Here is a 20,478-nt window from a genome sequence, read left to right as displayed (position 1 = left end):
GCCCCCCAAGCGCCGCATCCTCATTGTGGTGCCCGAGATCTTCCTCCCCATCGAGGACGAGTGCGGAGACTACCTAGTCATGAGGAAAACACGTAGGTACCACACGCGCGTGCGCGTACACACACACACACATACGCATCAGCCAGCGCCCCCATCCTCAAGTCCCAAATCTCTATGTGACCAAGTCAAGAGAGAAAGGCAGACAAGAGACTGGTGGCGATAACGGCTATGAGCAGTATTTGAAGAAAGTTAAACAGGGCCCAATAGAAATTTGTGGCCGCTAAATCCCTTGTTTTTTTAAACACATAAACTGCTTACAAACTCCTGAACATGTGAATGTTTGTTAAGCTGAAACATGCACATACAGTAGCTGCCCCTCTCAGTCAGGACACAAGTCATTACTACTTGTGGTCATATCGGGACAAAGGCCCTGGGCTCAATTGAACAGGTGACGGCCTCAAGGCACCATAGGCTACTGTTATACCAGGGGGCCAGGTTCGAATCTGTCAGAGGTAATATCCTGATCCTCCACTTTCCCAATACCTGTTCTGTACTTTTGTGAGCAAGCACCCTTCTCTGACATTGCTGATATGTTTGTAGATATTGTGCATTTAGCAAGCCAGGAAGGAACACAGAAATGTCTCTGCCATGAATGTCATTAGACAGGCCCCTTCCCCCATAAAGTCACAGTCACACCGGGTGACTACTACCAAGGAAGAAAGCCAGACATTTATTTTGCAGTCATGTCATCAGCAGTGACCCCCCCACCCCCTTCACCTTTCCGAAAAAAAGAGACACCTCCCCCACACGACACAAAATTGAGTAAACATGCTGTAGGTAAAAAACAGGTAGTAGTTCCATTGGTTTGGATCACTCCTCTGCTGGGGATAGTTAGGAGGACGTTTAAATGGGGAGCCGAGCCAATAGCTGTGAATGGCTCTTTTGAATAATAAATGACATCATGGTGCTTACAGCTCCCTCTCTCCTTTTCGACTTGTGCACGGCAAGCGGTCACCTAATACTACGCTTGGAAGAGCCAGTAAAGCATTTAAGTGCACGTGACGTGTGTGTGTGCGTGTGCGTGTGTGTGTGTGCGTGTGTGCGCGCGCGCGTGTGTGTGTGTGTGTGTGTGTGTGTGTGTGTGTGTGTGTGCTGGAAAAGCTCAACATGTTGGCCATTATTCAAAGTGTACTAGAGTTATACAACTACCAGAATGAAATCAGTGTGTCAGGATTCAAGACCATACTGTAGTAATCACACGCATGCACAAGCACACGCACACGCACACGCACACACACGCACACGCACACACACACACACACACACACACACACACACACACACACACACACACACACACACACACACACACACACACACAGTCAGTGTGTGACTTAATACTGTAGTGCATTCCTCTAAACAAATGTTTGGCTAACAATATTTCACTTTGCATACCGCAGCAGACTAAACCACTAAACTAAGCTCAGTATAAATATTTTTATTTCCACTCTACAAACACAGAGCAGGGCCTTGCTGGAGGTATAAGCTTGCATATGGAGAACATTTTTTTGAAGACCCACTTCCAAACACATGCTTTACCAATGTGTGCACCCCTCCAAGGCTTAATTAATCGTAGTAGTTGTTGTAGTCGTAGTAGTGGTAGTAGTGGTGGTGGCGGTGGCAGTGGCAGTAGTGGTAGTAGTAGTAGTAGTAGTAGTAGTAGTAGTAATAATAGTAGTAGTGGTGGTGGTGGTGTTAGTAGTAGTACTAGTAGTAGTGGCAGTGGTGGTGGCAGTAGTAGTAGTAGTAGTAGTAGTAGTACTAGTAGTAGTAGTAGTAGTGGTGGTGGTGGTAGTGGTAGTAGTGGTGGTGGTGGTGGTAGTAGTAGTAGTGGTGGTGGCGGTTGTGGTGGCAGTGGCAGTAGTAGTAGTAGTAGTAGTAGCAACAGAACTATTATATTTATGCCGAAATTATACAGACGAAAACAGAGGTATCCAGCAACATATACACAACACAACAGATACAGTACACATACCGCATTATATACACAAACATTGAAGGCTTTTATTATCCCAGTATAAGAGGGGAGAATTTAAGAGTGTAACAAACATCCATGCCAATATGCATGTGTGATGTTCTCCCCTGCCAGTGCTTAATGTGCCTTAACGTCCAGGGGCCCTTTGTGCATTAAAGATGCGCAGGGCAGGATCCAGGAACCAGGGGGGAAACCATCAGCCATTAGCCAAGGCCCTCTTGTGTTGTGTAGTGATGTGTGGTGTGAATTGTGCTGTTAAGTGATCACGCGGTAATGATGAAAAGAGGTGCTGACTGACTGGCTGGCTGGCTGGCTACTGGATGTAATGGGTGGAGATGTGTTATGGAACCATTATGCTCTTTTCCTGTGATCTCACACCCACCAGCCTACAGCATTTAAAGAAGGAGAAGCTCTCACGCTCTTTTAACACTAGAACTACCAGGATTTTTCTGCCTACCTAGAAGTACCAGAGAGGGGTCATTTGACCCGGCGGCTTTTACCTAATACACTAATCACTCATTTTGTTATGGTAATGAGGCTGTTAGGGGCCGTGTGTGGGGTGAGGGGTGAGGGGGTCACACCTTACAGTGCTAACAGCCAAGACAAACAGGGACAGACAGCTTCTTCCCAAGGGCTGTCAGCCTCCAAAATCACCACAGGTAAATAGCAACTTGCATGAAGATATCAGCAGCAAAGACAGATAGCACAGTTTGGTGGACAGTGTGTTACAGTTTTTCTCCATTGGTTTGGCTCATTTCTTGAAACTGAGATGTCATTCTCAAAAAATGGACAAATCCCAAAACTAATGTGCAGTTCCTCACAACAGAATGGCATTTATCATTGCTTTCATCAAATTCCAAATGCTTTTGTACATGTCTCAATCATTTAGTATATCCTTGCAAATGGCTATGTACAAGTATCCTACAGTTAACATCAGCTTACATTTAGTAGAATTTTCAAATGAATGTACCTTGCTGATCTATCCCAATTGGTTGATTCTCAGTGTAATGGTTGTCCTGAAAACATGTCAGCACATTTTCTTCATATAAGTCATCAATGAACATGTGAATGTCCCATGTGATCATGACAAATCATACGACTACAACCAGATAATTTAATTAATAAGTTGAATTACATTTTTTCTCGATTGGTTTGGCTCATTTCTTGAAACTGAGATGATATTCCTATAACCATTGGGTCATTTGGCCAAACATTCTTACACTTCTGCAAAACAGTTCAGATAACTAGCAAAATGTCATATACCTCCCAAAACACCTCATTCTTGCATCAGCACTAAACCGTCTCACATATAAATAGTCAGTACCATCAAAATGGCATAGATCCTTCTCAATTGCTTTGGCTCATTTGCATTCATTTAGTCCTTCTGTCAAAATAATCTGGATGTTTCAGCATAACTTCATGGATCCTCATCACTCGGTCATATCACCCAAAAACAGTTTACCCATGTGTCAAAACTAAATTTCTTCCCCACATATATCATCAGTACCCCCAAAATGCATTGTCCCTTTGCCATTGTGTAAGCACTGCCAGTCAAAATGGTTAGGTGTTTTATCTACGTTCAGCTAACGATTTCGACTATGTATAAAAATGAAAAAGTGAGTGAAACCATTGAAGTTTGACAACACAGATCATTTACCAAGGACATTTATCAGTAACTTTCTTCACTGTAAATTCATATACAGAAAGTAATGCCCATATATCACAGGTTTCACATGGGTTTGGCTCATTTCTCAAAACAGAGATAACGTTCTCAAAATAACATGGATAAATGCCAAAGCAACTAGCAATTGTTCAAAACAGAATGACGTTTGAAAAAATGTCATGAAATTAGCCAAATAACAGAGGAAACTGTGGTATACACGGTTGTAAAATTATTTTCTACTAACTAGTAAAGTTACAATACCATCTGACCTGTTGAACACCGTCATGAATTTACTATCTAATGAAATTCTTAAAATATGATGTCCTTGACTGTTTTGGGAATTGCGTAGACCACTTTGCATATGATGACTTACACAATGAAATAATGCTGACGTGTTTTGGAGAGGGCAACCATTAGACTGAGAATTGTCTAATTCGTTTAGATAAGCAAGGTCAATTTATTTGGAAAATGTGCTAAATGTATGCTGAATGTGTCAACTGAAGGGTATTTGTACATATCCATCTGCAGAGATGTACTAAACATTTGAGACATGTACAAAGCATTTGATATCTGATGAAAGCAATGAAAAATGACATTCTGTTTTGGGAAATTGCAGGTTGGTTTGGGGATTTGTCCGTGTTGTTTTGAGAATGTCCTCTCAGTTTCGAGAAATTAGCCAAACCAATCGAGAAAAACTGTAACGTGTGAATCTCCCATGCCATATGACCATAACGACTCATGTGAATGCAACCTGGCAATTGTTAGATGGATAAATACCAGTGCATGTGGACTACTGCTTCATTTCCCTCAAGAATTTTGTAGTGAAAGAAGCTCCTCTCCAAGGAACGAAGATGCAGAGATACAGCACTCAACAGGCATTGGAAATGATCCACACATGCGCACACACACACACACTCTGTGTCTCAAGTGACAGCTGTGAGCTGCTAACAGCCACATTTCCACAACAAAAGGAGTGTCCGCAGGAGGTCCAAAGGGTCAAATGACCCTCTTGTGGGGCTTTTAGGTAAAAAGGTCAATTGACCCCTCCTCGGTAGTTCTAGTGTTAAAGTGCCACTGGGTGGAGAGCAGGAGGGGGTGGGGCTGATTTGCTGTCCTGTTATCAGAGGTGTCAAACACCCCCCCCCCCCCCCCCCCAAAAAAAAAAGAAACCTAACATAATTAAAAAACCTAATAAATGCCACAAATTTGATCCAACCAGCTCAAAATCAGCTCACATCATACCACAGGCATGGGTGTAATTTCAGGAGTGGATGGTGGGGACATGTTTTTATCACTTTTGAAATAAACCTAGCTTGTCCCCACCACTCTTTCACAAACATTATGCATAATAAGCATACCCGGACAATGTGCCATATTGATGTCCACACCACTTTCCAATCCAAACCTACACCTTTGACAGGTGCTGCACAGTGAGTGTAGACCAGTTATTCGGTGAAGTCCCTTGTGTTGGAAGGAAACTCTATTGCCCTCTTTAACTTCTTATTTTTATTTTTGACATGCACCTCTGGCTGTGATAGGCTTTGATGTGATGTGAGATGCAATTGACACGTTACCTGTGTTTCAACATCTCAGACCTGCCCACCTCCATAACGACGTACGAGACGTGTCAGACGTACGAGCGGCCCATCGCCTTCACCTCACGCTCCAAGAAGCTCTGGATCCAGTTCAAGTCCAATGAGGGCAACAGTGGGAAGGGATTCCAGGTCCCCTACGTTACATATGATGGTAAGATCAAAGCATGTGGAAGCACAAAAAAACAGACAAATACCCATGTGAATTGCATTGCGAATCAAGTGACTAGTAGAGTCACCCTCATTGATGTCAATGGTTTGTGTGTGTAAAAGTGTGTAAACTTTGGCTCTGGACTTAAATGACATGCATACAGTATGTAGTATACACGTACAGTACATGAAAGGAACTTAGACTGAAGTGTTGTAGGTGTGCATGCGTCTTTGTGTGTGTGCGTGTATGCGCACGCTTGTGTGTGTGTGTGTGTGTGTGCGTGTGCGCGTGTGTGTGTGTGTGTGTGTGCGTGCGTGTGCGTGTGCGTGTGCGTGTGTGTGTGTGCGTGTGCGTGTGCGTGTGTGCGTGTGTATGTGCGTGTGTTTGTGCCTGTGTGTGTGTGTGTGTGTGTGTGTACATGCTTCTGTGTGTACACCTTGTGAATACGGTATCAGATTAGCTTTAGATTGTTACTCTGTGTTCCCGCAGAGGATTACCAGGAGCTGATTGAAGACATAGTCAGAGATGGGAGATTGTACGCCTCTGAGAATCACCAGGAAATTCTTAAGGTACAGTGTCAACATTTTTGTGATGTTATTCAGATGTTCGAAATGTTGTGTTTGTTTTCAGTGATCCAAACTGTATATTTGGCTTGTTTGCAAATTGAAAGGAACACATTTTTTCTTACTAAGCCAGTAACTGAGATGGACTAGACATGGTTTCACAAGTAGTTGTGGTGTATTATAGACTTAGAGTTCCCCCTTGTGGACACAGTGAAAGTAACATTGCAATGCTTCAGCCTATTCGAGCAACCCTAAGATGTACATTGAGCCTTAAAATATTTTCAAAATCAGTTCAGTGGTTCGTCGAGTCAGAGCAGAGTGAAAAGCATTTAAGATTTATCTTCACCACCCTCCATTGGTAACAACCACATGAGATGTTTTTCAGGACTTGGGCAGGTCTCTTTATATTGAAAGAGAGGGAATAAGACAATGATGCTGCGAAGAAGATATATTTAGTGTTGCTTTAAGATGAAGAGGTATGTTTGTCCTTTGCCAATAATGTAGGTGTTGATAACTCTCTAAATTTCTGGTTTTCCATCAGGATAAAAAGCTGATGAAGGCCCTGTTTGACGTCCTTGCACATCCTCAAAACTTCTTCAACTACACCGCTCAGGAATCCAGAGAAATGTTCCCCAAATCCTTCATCCGCTTCCTGCGCTCAAAGGTCCTGCGTTTCTTACGCCCCTAGGAGAATACCCTGTTTCCTTTCCACCGTCCCCTCTTTGTTGCAAGCTTCCAAAAACTGTGCTTAATCACTGTTGCAACTTACCATACACATGAACTCAATCTGACACTGTCCAGTCTAAGGTGTTTGAGATCAGCTGAATCTGAGGATATCAAGGAACATATGAGTCTTGCTTTTTTGCCCCTGACATCTCATCTTGTCCATCCAAAGAGAGTCAAACAACGGAGGAATCTTCTCAGCAAGGACATTGAGACTTTAATTTTTCTCCTTTCATCCAATGGAAAACAAGGAGTGGACAGAATATGAGTTCACTAGTACTTGTCTCAACCCAGGCAAACACTTACAGGACCCAAGGATCTGCCTGCAGCACACGAATAGGATCCTAATCCCTATGGACTTAACCCCCATTTGTTTAAAAGGGTAACTTTGCGCTCTGTACAGGATATAGTATATGTGTGTTTGAATTGTCTGAGTTGTCTGCGTTGACAGGTTTTGTTTTGTGGAAGAGTCCAGCAAATGTACTTTTATGTATTCTCTGGCTCTCAACGAGGAATCCTTTTCAAAGAAAATATGACTTGTCATTCAAAGGGAAGTTCCTGCTCTGGGATACTGTATCTGTTTGTGGCGAGAATGGCGTACGCCTGTAGAACTGATAGGCGACGGATTAAACCTGCAGTTTGGAGTTGAATCACTGTTGCTTATACAAATGACAAAAGTATATATGAAATATATGTTTAATGCAGCGTTTTCTATGTATCGGATCACTATAAGGGAGATAGTGACACAGTAAAAAAAAGCAATTATTCTTTCGAATGTTTTGTATATTATGTACAAAAATGTTAGACCTCGCTCTTGAATTTGTTTAGGCCCATGCGTTGTATATCAACTAGATCATCATCACATGTTCAATCAATATTTCTGGTGTTTTGGATGTCATATTACCAGAGGGGTATTCCAAGAAGCTGGTTCAGTAGTAGTCCAGGACAGGTTAAGTTAACCTTGAGGTAGTGGTAAATCATCTAATACAAGAGTCTTCTCTTAACCCATTTCAGCCTAAGGCATCAGCAAAAAAAACGCCTGCTGAATCCCTTAGCCCTTTTTGGGAAAAGGTGCCCTCTGCCTTTTAAAACCTAAATATCTCAGCCTCCGAAGCACATACAAATATGACATACATTGAATTTAAAAGCTAAGACCCTTATTTGCATTAGAATGTGTTCATTCAGCTCTAACATACCCACATTTTTAATGGGGGAAAAAAACTCACAGCCTGAATGCAGCATTTATGTCGCTCCAGGCGCCAAAGGTCAAACAATGTATACGCAGCATCAGGCTAAAATGGGTTAACTAAATAATGCCAGCAGGCTATTTTCAGAATTCGCACGTCCTTTAAGTTAACTCAGACAGGTTTATCACTTAACCATGTTCTTGGAATACCCCTCAATGCTGTACTCTTTCTGTCATTGTCAGAGTTGATACACTTGTGCCAACCAGTAATAAGACACTTTTCAAACTCATCATAGGTGATATTCCTGCAAGTAATATCAGAACTTTGTATTCAACAAGTGAGATTATCCATGAGGTTGGTAGAGTAGGGAATTTCTTGTCATGTATTAGAAAGTAAATTAATATCTATATTTTTATGTTTTATACACTTTAACATGTAAATAAATCAAGTAATCAAACATTGTGCTTTTGTAAGAGCAAATGCTTGAATCAATGTAGCCTACTCAACATCAAAACAAACATTCAATATAAAAACGTGAACTAAACACAATTGAGTCACATGATGTGAAATGTTTGAGTAAGTTTAAGTATATTTAAGCAGCACTATAATGAGTTTCACTTCTTGTGCTGCTTCCTACAGGTTAGAAGGTCTCCCATATTGAATTCTGAGCTCCACTTAAAGGGACATTTTGGTCAATTTCAACATGCAGTTGTATTGCTCACTCTACCCTTTACTTGTCAGTACCTGGTGATGCCACATTTTTCGGCTCAGCCCTTTCCGAGATATGAGCAATTCTAATGGGGGCAGCGTTTGTTTACATTTTTAAAAAATGAATCATAGGCCAACTCCAAATATTTTCCCAAAAGGTACTGCTGTTTGCTAGTTGTCTGCTGATGTTTTATAACCTTTTGGATGTTTTTGGGAATAAATAAAAATGTTTTTTTGAAATGTAAACAAAGAGCTGCCCCCATTACAATGACCAGGATCTCGGAAACGGCTGAAGAAGAAGAAAAAAAAATCTCAGGCACTGACAAGTCCAGGGTAGTGTGAGCATTACAACTGCATGTTGAAATTGACCAAACTGTCCCTTTAACATGTAGTGCTGTTCTAGGATGTGGAGTGGGGCAAACCAGGTTTAAAGTGTTTCACCCTGTTTTGCATTGATGAATCACATTATTCTACTATTGAAAAACTTCAGTAACGTGTTATATATAGCATCTTATATGCTCTTATATGGGTTATTGGTCAATAACAGTCCATCAACCAGCGTATAAGGGCTTATAAATGTTTTATAATTTGTTATTAACAATATTAGACTATGAACAACGTTTTACGAGACACTTGTTATGGTGTCACTACTTACTTACATATGAAAAGTAATGCTCACAAGAACCTTCAAAGCGTTACCCTTAGTGTTGCTTTTAATTCAGAAAGGATGATGCATGTGGATTGATTGGGTTTTTTTGGCCATACAGAGCCCCCTGGTGGTGTACAAGAGCTCAAAATGTGTGAGACAGTAGTGAGTTGACAGGCATCCATGATGCATGCAGATGCACACACGCACGTGCGCACACACACACACACTTGCACATACACACACACACACACACAATCCAAAAACTATTCATCTTTATTCAATAATAAAAAAGTCACAGAAAGGCAAACAGTTGAACTAGTAACTGCTTTACGTGAGAACATAAACAGTGATGTACATTACACATTAAAAAAACCAAAGCATTTCTTTGCATGAAGAACATAGGGCTCTGAACTGCTATTGAATTACTATTGACTTCCAGTGACATGGGATATGTTATTGGCAAAAACATCACACAGCATCGCAGCATCAGAGATAATGGAAGTGTTCACGACTGGCTGGCCAAATCCTCCACCGCCACGCCTGCTTGGAGCGTGCTTCAGTTGCTCCCCCATCCAGCCTCTGATTTCTTGCTCGGTCGCCGTGGTGTTGACGTTCATGACCCCTTCTGCACAAACAGAAAAAAGATAAATTATGTAAAGGCAATTTTTGTCCACTAATACAGGATTAACACCATAACACTTGGCATAACACCGGCTGTCTTCATGATGGGATGAACTGGGTGCTTCACAAATTTTAGATTTGCACCAGAATGTACGTACACCAGACTGTTAAGTATTTTATCACTCTGATGTTTTTAGTGCAAGTAAAGGCACGTTAAGATCATTGCAAGTTAATGTCAACATCAACATCGGGCTTACCCGTTATTGCTCTGAAAACATTTGTTCCCTCCAAGGCACGTTTCCCACTTTTCCCTTTGCCTTTCAAATTAAATTTGGCCATGAGGTTGTTGGTGAACAGCCTAAAGAAAAGGCATTTCAGGGTGTTAATATGAAGAATATGTTGCAAGAAAATGAGAACTACAATATGTTTTTTTACATTATGACTTTTACGTTAACCAATATTAGGCAGCTTTTTATACTTGAAGGTCAGTTATTTCATGGATCTAGACTACGATCAACTTCGGTCAACTTTTAAGGAATCATGATGTGTGATTTTTTTTAATGGTTACACACAGTAGTCTGAGGGAAAATGTTCTAGATACCTGCCCATTGCTCGGAAAACACAGTCCCTGGTGTTTCGCCCACCAACCCTTTGTATTTGCTGCACCTGTTGGAATAAAACAATACCAAAGTTAGGAGATAGACCGCATAGAGGACTCATGCGTGTGAGTATTTTGAGTACTGAGTGTATTATTTCACTGAGCTATCCATTACATTCACACTTATAAGACCTACCAGGGCATCGAAGGTAAATGTATCTGCAAGGCGTTGCTGCAGTTCATCAAACTCCTCCATGGTGTCAATAGTCTCGATATGCACTGAGGAGGTCAGCTGTGGTGCAATGAGGTGATTGCGGATGTCCAGTAATAAGTTCAGGACCTCCTCCTGGAACACTGAGAAATAAAACAGATGTTTTTGTCGATTATAACAATGTTACGATTATACATAATAAAGAGGCCAGCAAGTTCACAACTGTTTACTCAGTTTCAGTGATGGTACAGTAAACACAGGCATGGGAGGGAGACGCGCTAACAAGTGAGCAGCAATGTTTCACATGAAGTACTGCAAGTTGGCATCCCTTACAATAGCGGTGTTGGAGAAAGACAGAAAGAAAGTAAAAGTCCAAAGAAATGTCAACGTCCATCATTAGGGAAACAACGACTAATGGCAAGTGTTGTTTTTGGACTGAGAAAACAGTCTGGCAAGAGAGTAGGTGGTACATTAAACGAATGTTCTCCACTATACTGCAAGAACACACTTACCCTCCGTAGGCATTGGGAAGGTCCAACTCCCTGGCTCAGTCACTGCATCCCAAAAAAAGTTTTACAAGTTATTAGATGATGAACATTCAACGATCATGTTGTATTTCACATGAAAGTGTACAACTTTTCCATGATAATAGTCACATTTCTCTGATATCGGTTAACCTCCCACCCCACTTTGACAAACAAATGTATAGCAGGAAACACTGTTAACACTTCTGATCAGCAGGATCTGCAATCGCAATTAGGAATTGCACACACTTATGACAATAGCCTGGCGGCGTGAGCGCAAAGTAACTACTATTCTTCCCTGTTACTCTGCAATGTATGTCCTACTTGTACGTTGCTTTGGATGAAGGCATCTGCTAAATGTAATGTAATGTAATAATAATAAAATCCTATCAGGGTCTGATTCCTACGTATATGAAGTGGATGGATCAAAAGCCCCAATTACCTCTTATTGAGTGTGATGTGAATGCAGCTCGACGACTCACCTGGTCTAGTATGTGTTGACCAGGTCGGCGGAGATGAGTCTTCTCCTTGGATTGGGCCATCTCGATGTGCTCCTCCATCCTCACTGAGGGATTGGACATCCTTCTGAGTTTGGCCACCTCTAGGTGTGAGATTACTGCGGGCTTGGTTCACTCTTTGACTTAAGGTAGCTCTACCTGCCTGGTGCACTCTGGGTGGTTGGGCACCTATGGTTCGGCCACCTCTACGTGCCTTGTCCTGCCTGGCGGGTTTGATATCTTTATGGGTTTGGTCACCTCTATGTGCAATGTCCTCACTGGGGGGTTGGACATCTCTATGGGTTCGGTCATCCCTGTGGCTTCGGTCACCTCTTCGGCCACTGTGGTGTGATCGATCATGTCTGCACCTGCTGTCACAGGATCGGTAATCACGCCTGTGCCTGGACCTGTGCCTGGACCTGTGCCGTGACCTGCCGTGTCTGTGCCTGCCTGTATAACAGATAGATGTATCTACGTATATTAGTCACACACAGTTTATACAGAATACAAATATAGCAGTGATAGATGAAGACTGCATCGCACCATGACTGTGCCGTGACCGCCTGGACCTGTAGGTGTGATCACTGTACCAAGAGGACCCTGTGCTGGATCCAGCACTGCTCCTGCTACAGGACCTATAACATTGAAACAGACTGATAAATGCATGACAAAATGTAGTAATAATAATATATATTTTAAAATTCAAATTACTGCATTCACTCACTGACTAAAACGGCAGTAGCCTAGGCATATCAAAGCAGTAATGGGGGCCTACGTAAGAGTGGGCAACAGTTTTTGTAATGCAAAAAAATAAAAAATAAAAACAATAAGATAACCTAATTACCTGGAGCGATAGTCATTCCTCACATGAGATCTTGATGTACGTTGAGATCCTAAACAATAGAATGTCCCAAATTAACAAAAACAACAAGAAAAATAAAAACAACAACTACAACAACGTAGGCCTACTTACTGGACGGTGATTGGCCTCTGCTCTGAGATGCCGTGTTATCTTCAGGAAAGCAAATAAGTTCAATTATTGACATCCATGAACAAAAGCTAAGGATAGACATAAGGTTCTCTACCAGTAGCCTAGGCCTAGGCCTAAAAGAAATCACTGGCAAACATTTGGATGTGGTTGTTGTTGGTTGGACGTTGACTGTTGGTCGGAAGACCGACTTTCAAGTAATATTATGGACACATGTGGACTACGAATGTTAACATACATCGAGTAGCCTACAAGCTATTTTAGAAGAATACATGTGTACACAGGTTGAACTTAACAAGGATATGTAGGCCTACAAATGAAATATTCGTGCGATGTTGAAGCAGAATATGGCTACTTACTGGCCACTTCACTACTCGAGGAACCGTCGCCAAGCTCCATGTTACCAGACTCCATTTGCACGGACTAAAATACATGACGGACGCAACATAGACACGAGCTGCACGTCTAATCGACGTTGGACCGTGTAGATTCTTAGTGCACCCATTAATTCTCATAATTCACAATAATGTATTTAATGGTATTATGGGGATATGCAATGTGGGGCAAATATCTAACATGACATTGATATCAATGTATGTATTTATTTTATGTATGTAAATATGTCGATGTGGCCTTGCGTCGATAGAACATCGGTTCCACAACAATATTGTTTCCACGGACTAGTTTGGTGCAGACACATGAAAATGATCAGCTGACTGCCAGTGTGATATCTGGTTCGACTGGCTTCTGTCAACTCTATGTAAAAGATTGGTCCTTTTAAACATATTTCGTTTAGTGCTGAGTTGGTTGGAGATTTCAATTTAAGGATTTAACCTACACTTTTCTAAAATGATGCATAATATTGGCATCAAAGTCTCGTCCCAGCTGGTTCCACTCGTGTGTTTTGTAATCGTGGTGATATCAACACATACAGTCGTCGCGAAGGTGGGTTGTCAAATTTGGTCGCAATCAATGCAATTGATCAACATGTTGGCTAGCGAAAGTAAACTAAAATCTTGTCGAACTGTTGTGGCGTATATGCGGTTTGTAACTCGTCCACCCCTGTGCTGTCGTTTAGCCTGCTGTAGCTTCCTTTTGCTAACTAACTAGTAAGCTAATGTAACGTTAGCTTTATTGCTACCTATAACTGGCTACCGTAGTTGTCATTTCCATAATAGCCCAGTGTGAGTGGTATGGACTATGGAAAGATATCTTAAACCTAGCCCCTAGAGGCGGAAATGACTGATTTAGATATGTGCCAAATCAGCGATGGGTGTGTATGGAATAATGCAGAGTTAGCCCACTCATGATCATGTGATCCGATGACATGCTTTTCCTCTGTGTTGTTGTTGGCCTTTGTTTACAACAGAATTCGGAAGACATTAGATGCAAGTGCATCTGCCCTCCTTACAAAGACGTACCAGGGCAAATCTACAACCAAAATGTATCCCTCAAAGACTGGTATGTATGTGGCATGGACTTCAAGACTTGACAGCACACATGTTGTCTGTTGTAGAGATGTTGAAAATATGGTAGGCTATGCACTACTGGTGTTATTGTTCTCGGAAGTGAATGCATATACAGGGCTCTCAAGTCTCACTCTTTGAGAGTGTGACACACTCATCTGAGCTTGTTCACACTCTCACACTCCACACATGGTATTTCACACTCTGAAGTTTTGATAACTTATCCAATCGGCGCACATTAATTCATCCAACCTATCCAAAGATGCGTCAGAAATTGTTCTGTGTTCAGACTAGTTACCACGCTATTCTGCCAATCAGAAAATAGATTGTTCGTTTGTCAGGCAGATCAGAGCAGCGGATCAGCGTTTTATCCAATAGCGCGTGCAGCAGAGTTCAAAGAGAACTGTAAAATTCACGAATCGCAAGTAGGCGAACTGGAGACACAGGAGCAAGGACCATCAGGTGATCACTCTATACAGGTGAAAATATGAGCATTGTATTAGGCTACTGTTTTTACTCCTTATACCAATATGTACAGCCCATGTAGCCTTGACAGGGACGTTAAAAGAGAGCAGAATGGTCAAAAATCACCTCCCTCTATAACAGGCATCCCTTCTTCTTCACATATTGTGGTAAAATTGCACTTTTAACAACTACATTTTCATTTTTTTGAACCACCAATAATTAGAATCAATCTCTGAGTGACCATCCCCAGCTGCTTTTATATTACAACTCGAGCACTAGGGCTAAGCATATTGAATAAATAGTGTATTTGGTCTAATCAAACTTTTTAACTAGCTGAGTTGAAGGGAAACCTAGTGTCGATGGGTCGATGGGTGACTGGTCGATGTCTGCAACACCCCCCCCCATTATTATTATTATTTTTTTAAAATCTCACTCCAAACAATCTTCAAAACTTGAGAGCCCTGCATATATGAGCAATGTGATTTTGGAAAAGTTACTGGAGTGAATATATTACAATGAATTACATTTAGCATTACTCAGAGCTATGTACAGAACAGACCAAAAATGCATCCTTACAACTTTTAACTAATCACACACCTTTGGCATTAATAATAGCCAGTTACGGTTCAACACTGATTCACTTCATGGGTGAGGTGCTGTCCAGAATCTCCCGCCACCCCCCAATTAGCTCTATGAGGTCCATGCTGCAAAAGTAGATGTCTGCTCCTGTCAATTGTCTGCAACTGTGCACAGGAGATGCACAGATTTGTAGTGCTTTTGCAAAGAGGAGTGGACAAATCTTGCCACAACATGCGCCACGCTGGTAGACTCGCTGTAATGAAAGCCAAAGGTGCTGCAACAAAGTACAAGTTAAGGGGTGTGCATATTTATGCAACCCGGTTAATTTCATTGTACAGGTTAATAATTTAGATGAAAGGTGGAAAAAGTTGTGAAATTATTTGCCTTTCTGTCATTTTTTTACATTATTAAAACATGGCATTTGAACAGGTGTGTGTAGTCTTTGTGAAGGTGCTGTAATAATAATAATAATAATAATAATAATAATAATACCTTTTTTATATAGCGCCTTTCAAAACACCCAAGGTCGCTTTACATAGTATCAGTCTAAGTGTGTGTAGGTGTGTGCTTATGGACACTAGGAGTCAAAGGCCTCCAAAAAGAGATGGGTTTTAAGGTGTTGTTTAAAGATGGCCATTGAAGAGGCTTTTTGAATGTGGCTGGGTAGGTTGTAGGGTAACACCAAACTTTTAACGATATTGTTTATTTAGTCATTATTTACTTTTAATCAAATGTTTACTTTCTGTGTTCTGTTGTGTATTTCTTTAGTAATTGCCTCCATGTTGTGGAGCCCATGCCTGTGGAAGGCAAGGATGTAGAGGCATACTGTTTACGCTGCGAGTGCAAATATGAGGAGAGAAGCTCTGGAACTATCAAAGTAAGTCATACAGGATAAGATTATAAGATGAGTCACTCTGGATGAAACTATCTTGATGGTTAGTGAAGTGGCAGCTATTGAATTGCAAACGTAATTGTGGAGTGAACATCAATTCTGATTGCATGCAATAGTGTAACTATTCTAGAAATATTTAGTGGCTGTGTTTACATCAGATAAAGCGTACTGAATATAATAAGGACATGTAGTCTTCCAGTGGGGATGTACTGTATCACTCTATGAAATCATTTCCCCTACTGGTTATTAAAATAATTCAGCATCCCCAAATCAAACTGGACTTAAGATCAGAGGGTTGCCATTTCGAATCTCACCCTTCCACTCCCTACCTCACTCCCATGCCTGAGGGCCCTTGAGCAAGGCACCTAACCCACCATACTGTTCCAGGGACTGTAGCCAATACCCTGTAAATAACTAAGTCGCTTTGGATTTTAAAAAAAAACGTCAGCTAATTGTAATGTAATGTAGTAACTACAATCCATTTGTGTTGCAGGGGACGATCATTGCGTACCTGTCCATCCTGGGCCTGCTGCTGCTGTACATGGTGTACCTGACTCTCCTGGAGCCCATTCTCAAGAGGAGGCTCTTTGGACACTCTCAACTCATCCAGAGCGAGGACGAAGTCGGGGTATGTAGTACTCTGTGGCCTTGCGCGAGTGTTGTTGCCATATTGATAAGCACCGGCATCGCTTGTGTGTCACAGAGCATGGCTTAGTGACGTGTGTGTGAAAGAGAGCTAGAGTAAGCGAGAAAATATGAAGGGTTTATTTGCAAAATGGTGTATCCACCATTTTTTACTTATGCATTTTATTATTGAAAATGACTGTTCAGAGGTCCTATCACCTATGTGTGAATTCTTGCCATTCAAATATTTTGAGAACATACTTTTTCAACCTATATAAAATGCATTTTGCAATGCAATGCAATGGAATGCCCTATACAAAAAATGTCACTTTCCCAATCATTTAACAAAATAGAGATACACCATTTTGCAAATAAACTCTTCATATACTGTACTTATATTAATGGTGAGCGAGTGAATAGTAAAAAATATATATATTATAAATAGTCTGGGACGTTTCAATATAATGTAATGTAAAGAACATTTTTGTAACTTAAAAGCAGAATGAAGAAAAGTCTATTTCATGGTTATCACTAGTGCAGGGAAGTGAGTATCAAGTTAAGGTTTTGTTATTGAGAGTTGTCCATGAACTGGCAAGGGTAGCTCATGACATTCATTAAGCTACTGATTCATTCCTCCCACATTAGCTTGCTCTGTTGTTTCCTGCTGTTGGGCTGCTTGAGAGAGTTTTGCTCTTACCAAGCAATGATCAATAAATGATTACATTTTAAAGGCCACTCAAAAGTGAAGTGTATGCTATTTGACACTTTGTTGGAAAAGTCATTTTTCCTCTATACACAAAAGTCATTTGTCCTCTATTTTCCTATAATTCTGTGCAACATGGTTTCACTATAAAGACAACACGACAACAACAAAAAATATCATGAATACTTCCTTGAGCCCATCACGGAATTTAGGTCAAATCTGTGAAACCGACACAGAAAAGGGGTCATGGTGAAAAGGGGTCATGTTAATTTCATGGAATTCTGTGAGACCAGGTTGTTCTGTGTCTCTGGTTCCTATCTGTTTCTGAACAATATGATAACAAATCATTCTACAGTGCGTTTTCTTTGTGATATTTCAACACTGGTTGTCATTGTTCTTATTATTATTGTTGTTGTGTGTTTTACGATCAGCAGCCATTTGCTAATGCACATGGCATGCTGTTGCTAGTTATTATTATTGTCATTATTGTGTGTGTCAGGCTCAGCAGCCATTTGCTAACGTCCTGTTTACAACCACCATCATCATCATTATTATTATTATTCTGTATTTCAGGACCAGCAGCCGTTTGCTAACGCGCATGACGTGCTGTCGCGCTCCCGCCTGCGGCCCAACATGCTGAACAAGGTGGAGCACGCCCAGCAGCGCTGGAGGAGGCAGGTGCAGGAGCAGCGCAAGTCTGTCTTCGACCGGCACGTCGTGCTCAGCTAATCGCCATCCCGGAAACCCCAAAACGGCACACTATCAACCCCCCCCCCACATCTGCCCCTACCCCATGGTCTCACCATGAACTCCCTCAAGGCACGACCACCTTATCTGCCCCTCTCAGCCCTACCACGACTCCCTCATCTACACCCTCCATGGAAACACCACGGACCCCTTGTTTTTCCCTCTTGGCCTCCCACACGTTGGTCCAGTTTTCCCTCCCCGGGTCCTTCACTCACTCCTAAAAGCCCTGCTACACCCATGGCAGCGAGAGCACTGTGAACTTGAACTGGCCCGTCTCCTCCCAGAAACATCAACAACACCACACAGCATTGTCTGATTTGGTTCCTTCATTCCACAGTTCGCGTGAGTGTGTCTGTGTGTGTGCGTGTATGTGTGTGGGAGGGGGTATTGGTATTCCAGTAAGTAGTAAGGTTTGTGACTTCCTTGAGTGAGGTAAGATAATATAAAGTGTTAAACTTCCTAATAGAGGGCTCTGATGACATCATTCCCCAGGTAAAACGCAAAAGATAGAGCGCCTCTATTAGGACGTTTACTGCTTCCAGTACATTGAGTTGACCCACCTAGGTCAATCAGTAAACCACCTACTTAGAATTTGCCGCCCTGCTTCTGAGGCATACCTGTGTAGTGTACTATGAAGAATTAATTTGTTGTGTGACAGTCAGTTGGTCGGTCGGTCGGTGTGTGTGTGTGTGTGTGTGTGTGTGTGTGTGTGTGTGTGTGTGTGTGTGTGTGTGTGTGTGTGTGTGTGTGTGTGTGTGTGTGTGTGTGTGTGTGTGTGTGTGTGTGTTTGTTTTAACTTCAGACTTACAGTGGAGCAGATGAGAGACCATGCCTATTGTGCATGGAAGATGCAGTGACGTAATGTAAAACAAAACCCCTTGTAATGCATGTCATCATACGTGATGTACCCTTTCTGTATTGATAACCATTTGATTTTAATGCATTATGGGGATCCAGACTTAAAACGTGATCACTAAGAAAGTGCCAACTAAGCAAGACTAATCATTCGGTTAATTTAGTAAACGTGTTTGTTAAAAAATATGTGGCATTGATGACCATTATGATCATTTATTATGCCCTTTATTTAAAAAAAAAAAAAACACTTGATTTTGTCAGACCCTTTGTGTAGCGATGCAGGTCAATCCGATCTTTCTTGTACAAGTTTAATCTTTCTCTTTGCCAACTTTGTGAATGCATTTTACCGTCTTTGTCAGTCTCTTCTTCCTGAAACTACTCAACTATCTTTACTCCTCCGCATCTCTCTCATTCATCTCACCATAACTCAGTTGTCGAGGAGGGGCAATCATTTGTACTCCTGCATTTGATATATAATTGAATTGTTTACGTGATGTGTGTGTAACCATGACCTCTAATCTCTAAATCATCAGATGTCTTATGTAAAAACCTTTAACAGACTGGAATCATAATAATGCTCTGTGTCACTGCCTGGGCAGAACTGGATTTGAATCCCCATGTGTGTTGTGGTACAAACCTGCCCCACGCTCATCTAGACTCAGTACATTTGTAATACAGTAGGCCTACACGTGATGATGATCTTCACTCTCTTGCATTAATTGTCTGTTATTTGAATGATGAAGGATGTGCGATTTAATCAGATTAGGACAGTTGATTGGCACTCTGCCTAGGAACTGTAGAGGGCGAAAACTATGGGCTCTCGATTTGTGTAGAAAATGTTGAGTTTTAAGTTTTGTGTTATGGTTTGATGTCAAGCTTTCTAAAAATATCTATAAAAAACCTTTGAATTTCCTTTTGAGTATTTGCATAATTTTGTTACTTTTCATTGAGGAAATGGTTGAAGTAGAAAGCAATAGTTTGAAAACAAGGTGTTTTTTTTAAATTAGTGCACTTTGTACCATTTTGCTGAAACTGTGTCAAAAACTTCTTGTGAAATATGAACCCTGAATCCTCTGTTTTTGGCTGTCAAGTCAGACGTTTGGCAGCTCCACCAGAGGGAGTAGAATACAGTACTCCACAGATTTAAAAATCTGGAATAGATTGTTATTATGTAGTAAGGTTCATGACTAGCTACACACGGTCAATGGGAAGGACCTGCAATAAAAAAAAAATAACCGAACCAAATTCTTCATGGAGATTGTACAGTGTAGGCTAACACTCGGGATCTTTTCATGACTTGTGGGCATCATTTCGACAGTAAGCGGACCCCAGCATAGTAGCAACTATGCCTGACTTGACATTGACATAATTTGTCATAAAAATATGCGCCAAGTATTCCTTTCAGACATAACAAGTCATTCTTTTAGCAAAGCGCAC

At 41.4% G+C, this 20,478-nt stretch overlaps 3 protein-coding genes across 3 annotated transcripts in view; 2 read left to right on the top strand and 1 right to left on the bottom strand.

The window, feature by feature from the left end:
• Window positions 1-8,400, top strand: part of scube2 (signal peptide, CUB domain, EGF-like 2) — a 36,532-nt gene extending 28,132 nt beyond the window's left edge. The window contains exons 20-23 of the mRNA XM_063188821.1: window positions 1-92; window positions 5,292-5,444; window positions 5,931-6,010; window positions 6,546-8,400. The exon at window positions 1-92 is cut by the window's left edge and continues 106 nt beyond it. Coding sequence (XP_063044891.1) covers window positions 1-92; window positions 5,292-5,444; window positions 5,931-6,010; window positions 6,546-6,692 — 472 coding nt within the window. The 3' untranslated portion in view covers window positions 6,693-8,400. The remainder of the gene's footprint in view (window positions 93-5,291; window positions 5,445-5,930; window positions 6,011-6,545) is intronic.
• Window positions 8,401-9,526: 1,126 nt separating this feature from the next.
• Window positions 9,527-13,119, bottom strand: LOC134439187 (uncharacterized). Its single transcript, XM_063189072.1, has 10 exons — window positions 13,070-13,119; window positions 12,696-12,734; window positions 12,567-12,615; window positions 12,266-12,357; window positions 11,708-12,172; window positions 11,214-11,255; window positions 10,687-10,844; window positions 10,494-10,558; window positions 10,150-10,250; window positions 9,527-9,896 (listed from the first exon to the last, which is right to left on the bottom strand). The coding sequence occupies exons 1-10, from the start codon at window positions 13,107-13,109 to the stop codon at window positions 9,697-9,699; spliced, it is 1,251 nt and encodes a 416-aa protein (XP_063045142.1). The 5' UTR covers window positions 13,110-13,119; the 3' UTR covers window positions 9,527-9,696.
• Window positions 13,120-13,415: 296 nt separating this feature from the next.
• Window positions 13,416-19,953, top strand: tmem9b (TMEM9 domain family, member B). Its single transcript, XM_063189073.1, has 5 exons — window positions 13,416-13,655; window positions 14,080-14,171; window positions 15,989-16,097; window positions 16,606-16,740; window positions 18,013-19,953. The coding sequence occupies exons 1-5, from the start codon at window positions 13,560-13,562 to the stop codon at window positions 18,166-18,168; spliced, it is 588 nt and encodes a 195-aa protein (XP_063045143.1). The 5' UTR covers window positions 13,416-13,559; the 3' UTR covers window positions 18,169-19,953.
• Window positions 19,954-20,478: the final 525 nt, after the last annotated feature.

This window comes from Engraulis encrasicolus, chromosome 22, assembly GCF_034702125.1.
Source record: "Engraulis encrasicolus isolate BLACKSEA-1 chromosome 22, IST_EnEncr_1.0, whole genome shotgun sequence".
Taxonomy (NCBI): domain Eukaryota; kingdom Metazoa; phylum Chordata; class Actinopteri; order Clupeiformes; family Engraulidae; genus Engraulis; species Engraulis encrasicolus.
Note: the sequence above shows the minus strand (reverse complement) of the source record. Positions and strands in the feature narration are given on the sequence as shown.

Bases quoted from the DNA above. Each gene is read 5' to 3' on its own strand.
- LOC134439187 (XM_063189072.1), bottom strand. From the start codon at position 13,109: ATGGAGCTTGGCGACGGTTCCTCGAGTAGTGAAGTGGCCA. The intron at 10,845-11,213 runs GTAAGTGTGTTC...TTTATTTCTCAG, and splicing joins CTTCCCAATGCCTACGGAGG to TGTTCCAGGAGGAGGTCCTG. The intron at 10,559-10,686 runs GTAGGTCTTATA...TTATTCCAACAG, and splicing joins CATTTACCTTCGATGCCCTG to GTGCAGCAAATACAAAGGGT.
- tmem9b (XM_063189073.1), top strand. From the start codon at position 13,560: ATGATGCATAATATTGGCATCAAAGTCTCGTCCCAGCTGGTTCCACTC. The intron at 13,656-14,079 runs GTGGGTTGTCAA...TGTTTACAACAG, and splicing joins CACATACAGTCGTCGCGAAG to AATTCGGAAGACATTAGATG. The intron at 14,172-15,988 runs GTATGTATGTGG...GTATTTCTTTAG, and splicing joins AATGTATCCCTCAAAGACTG to TAATTGCCTCCATGTTGTGG.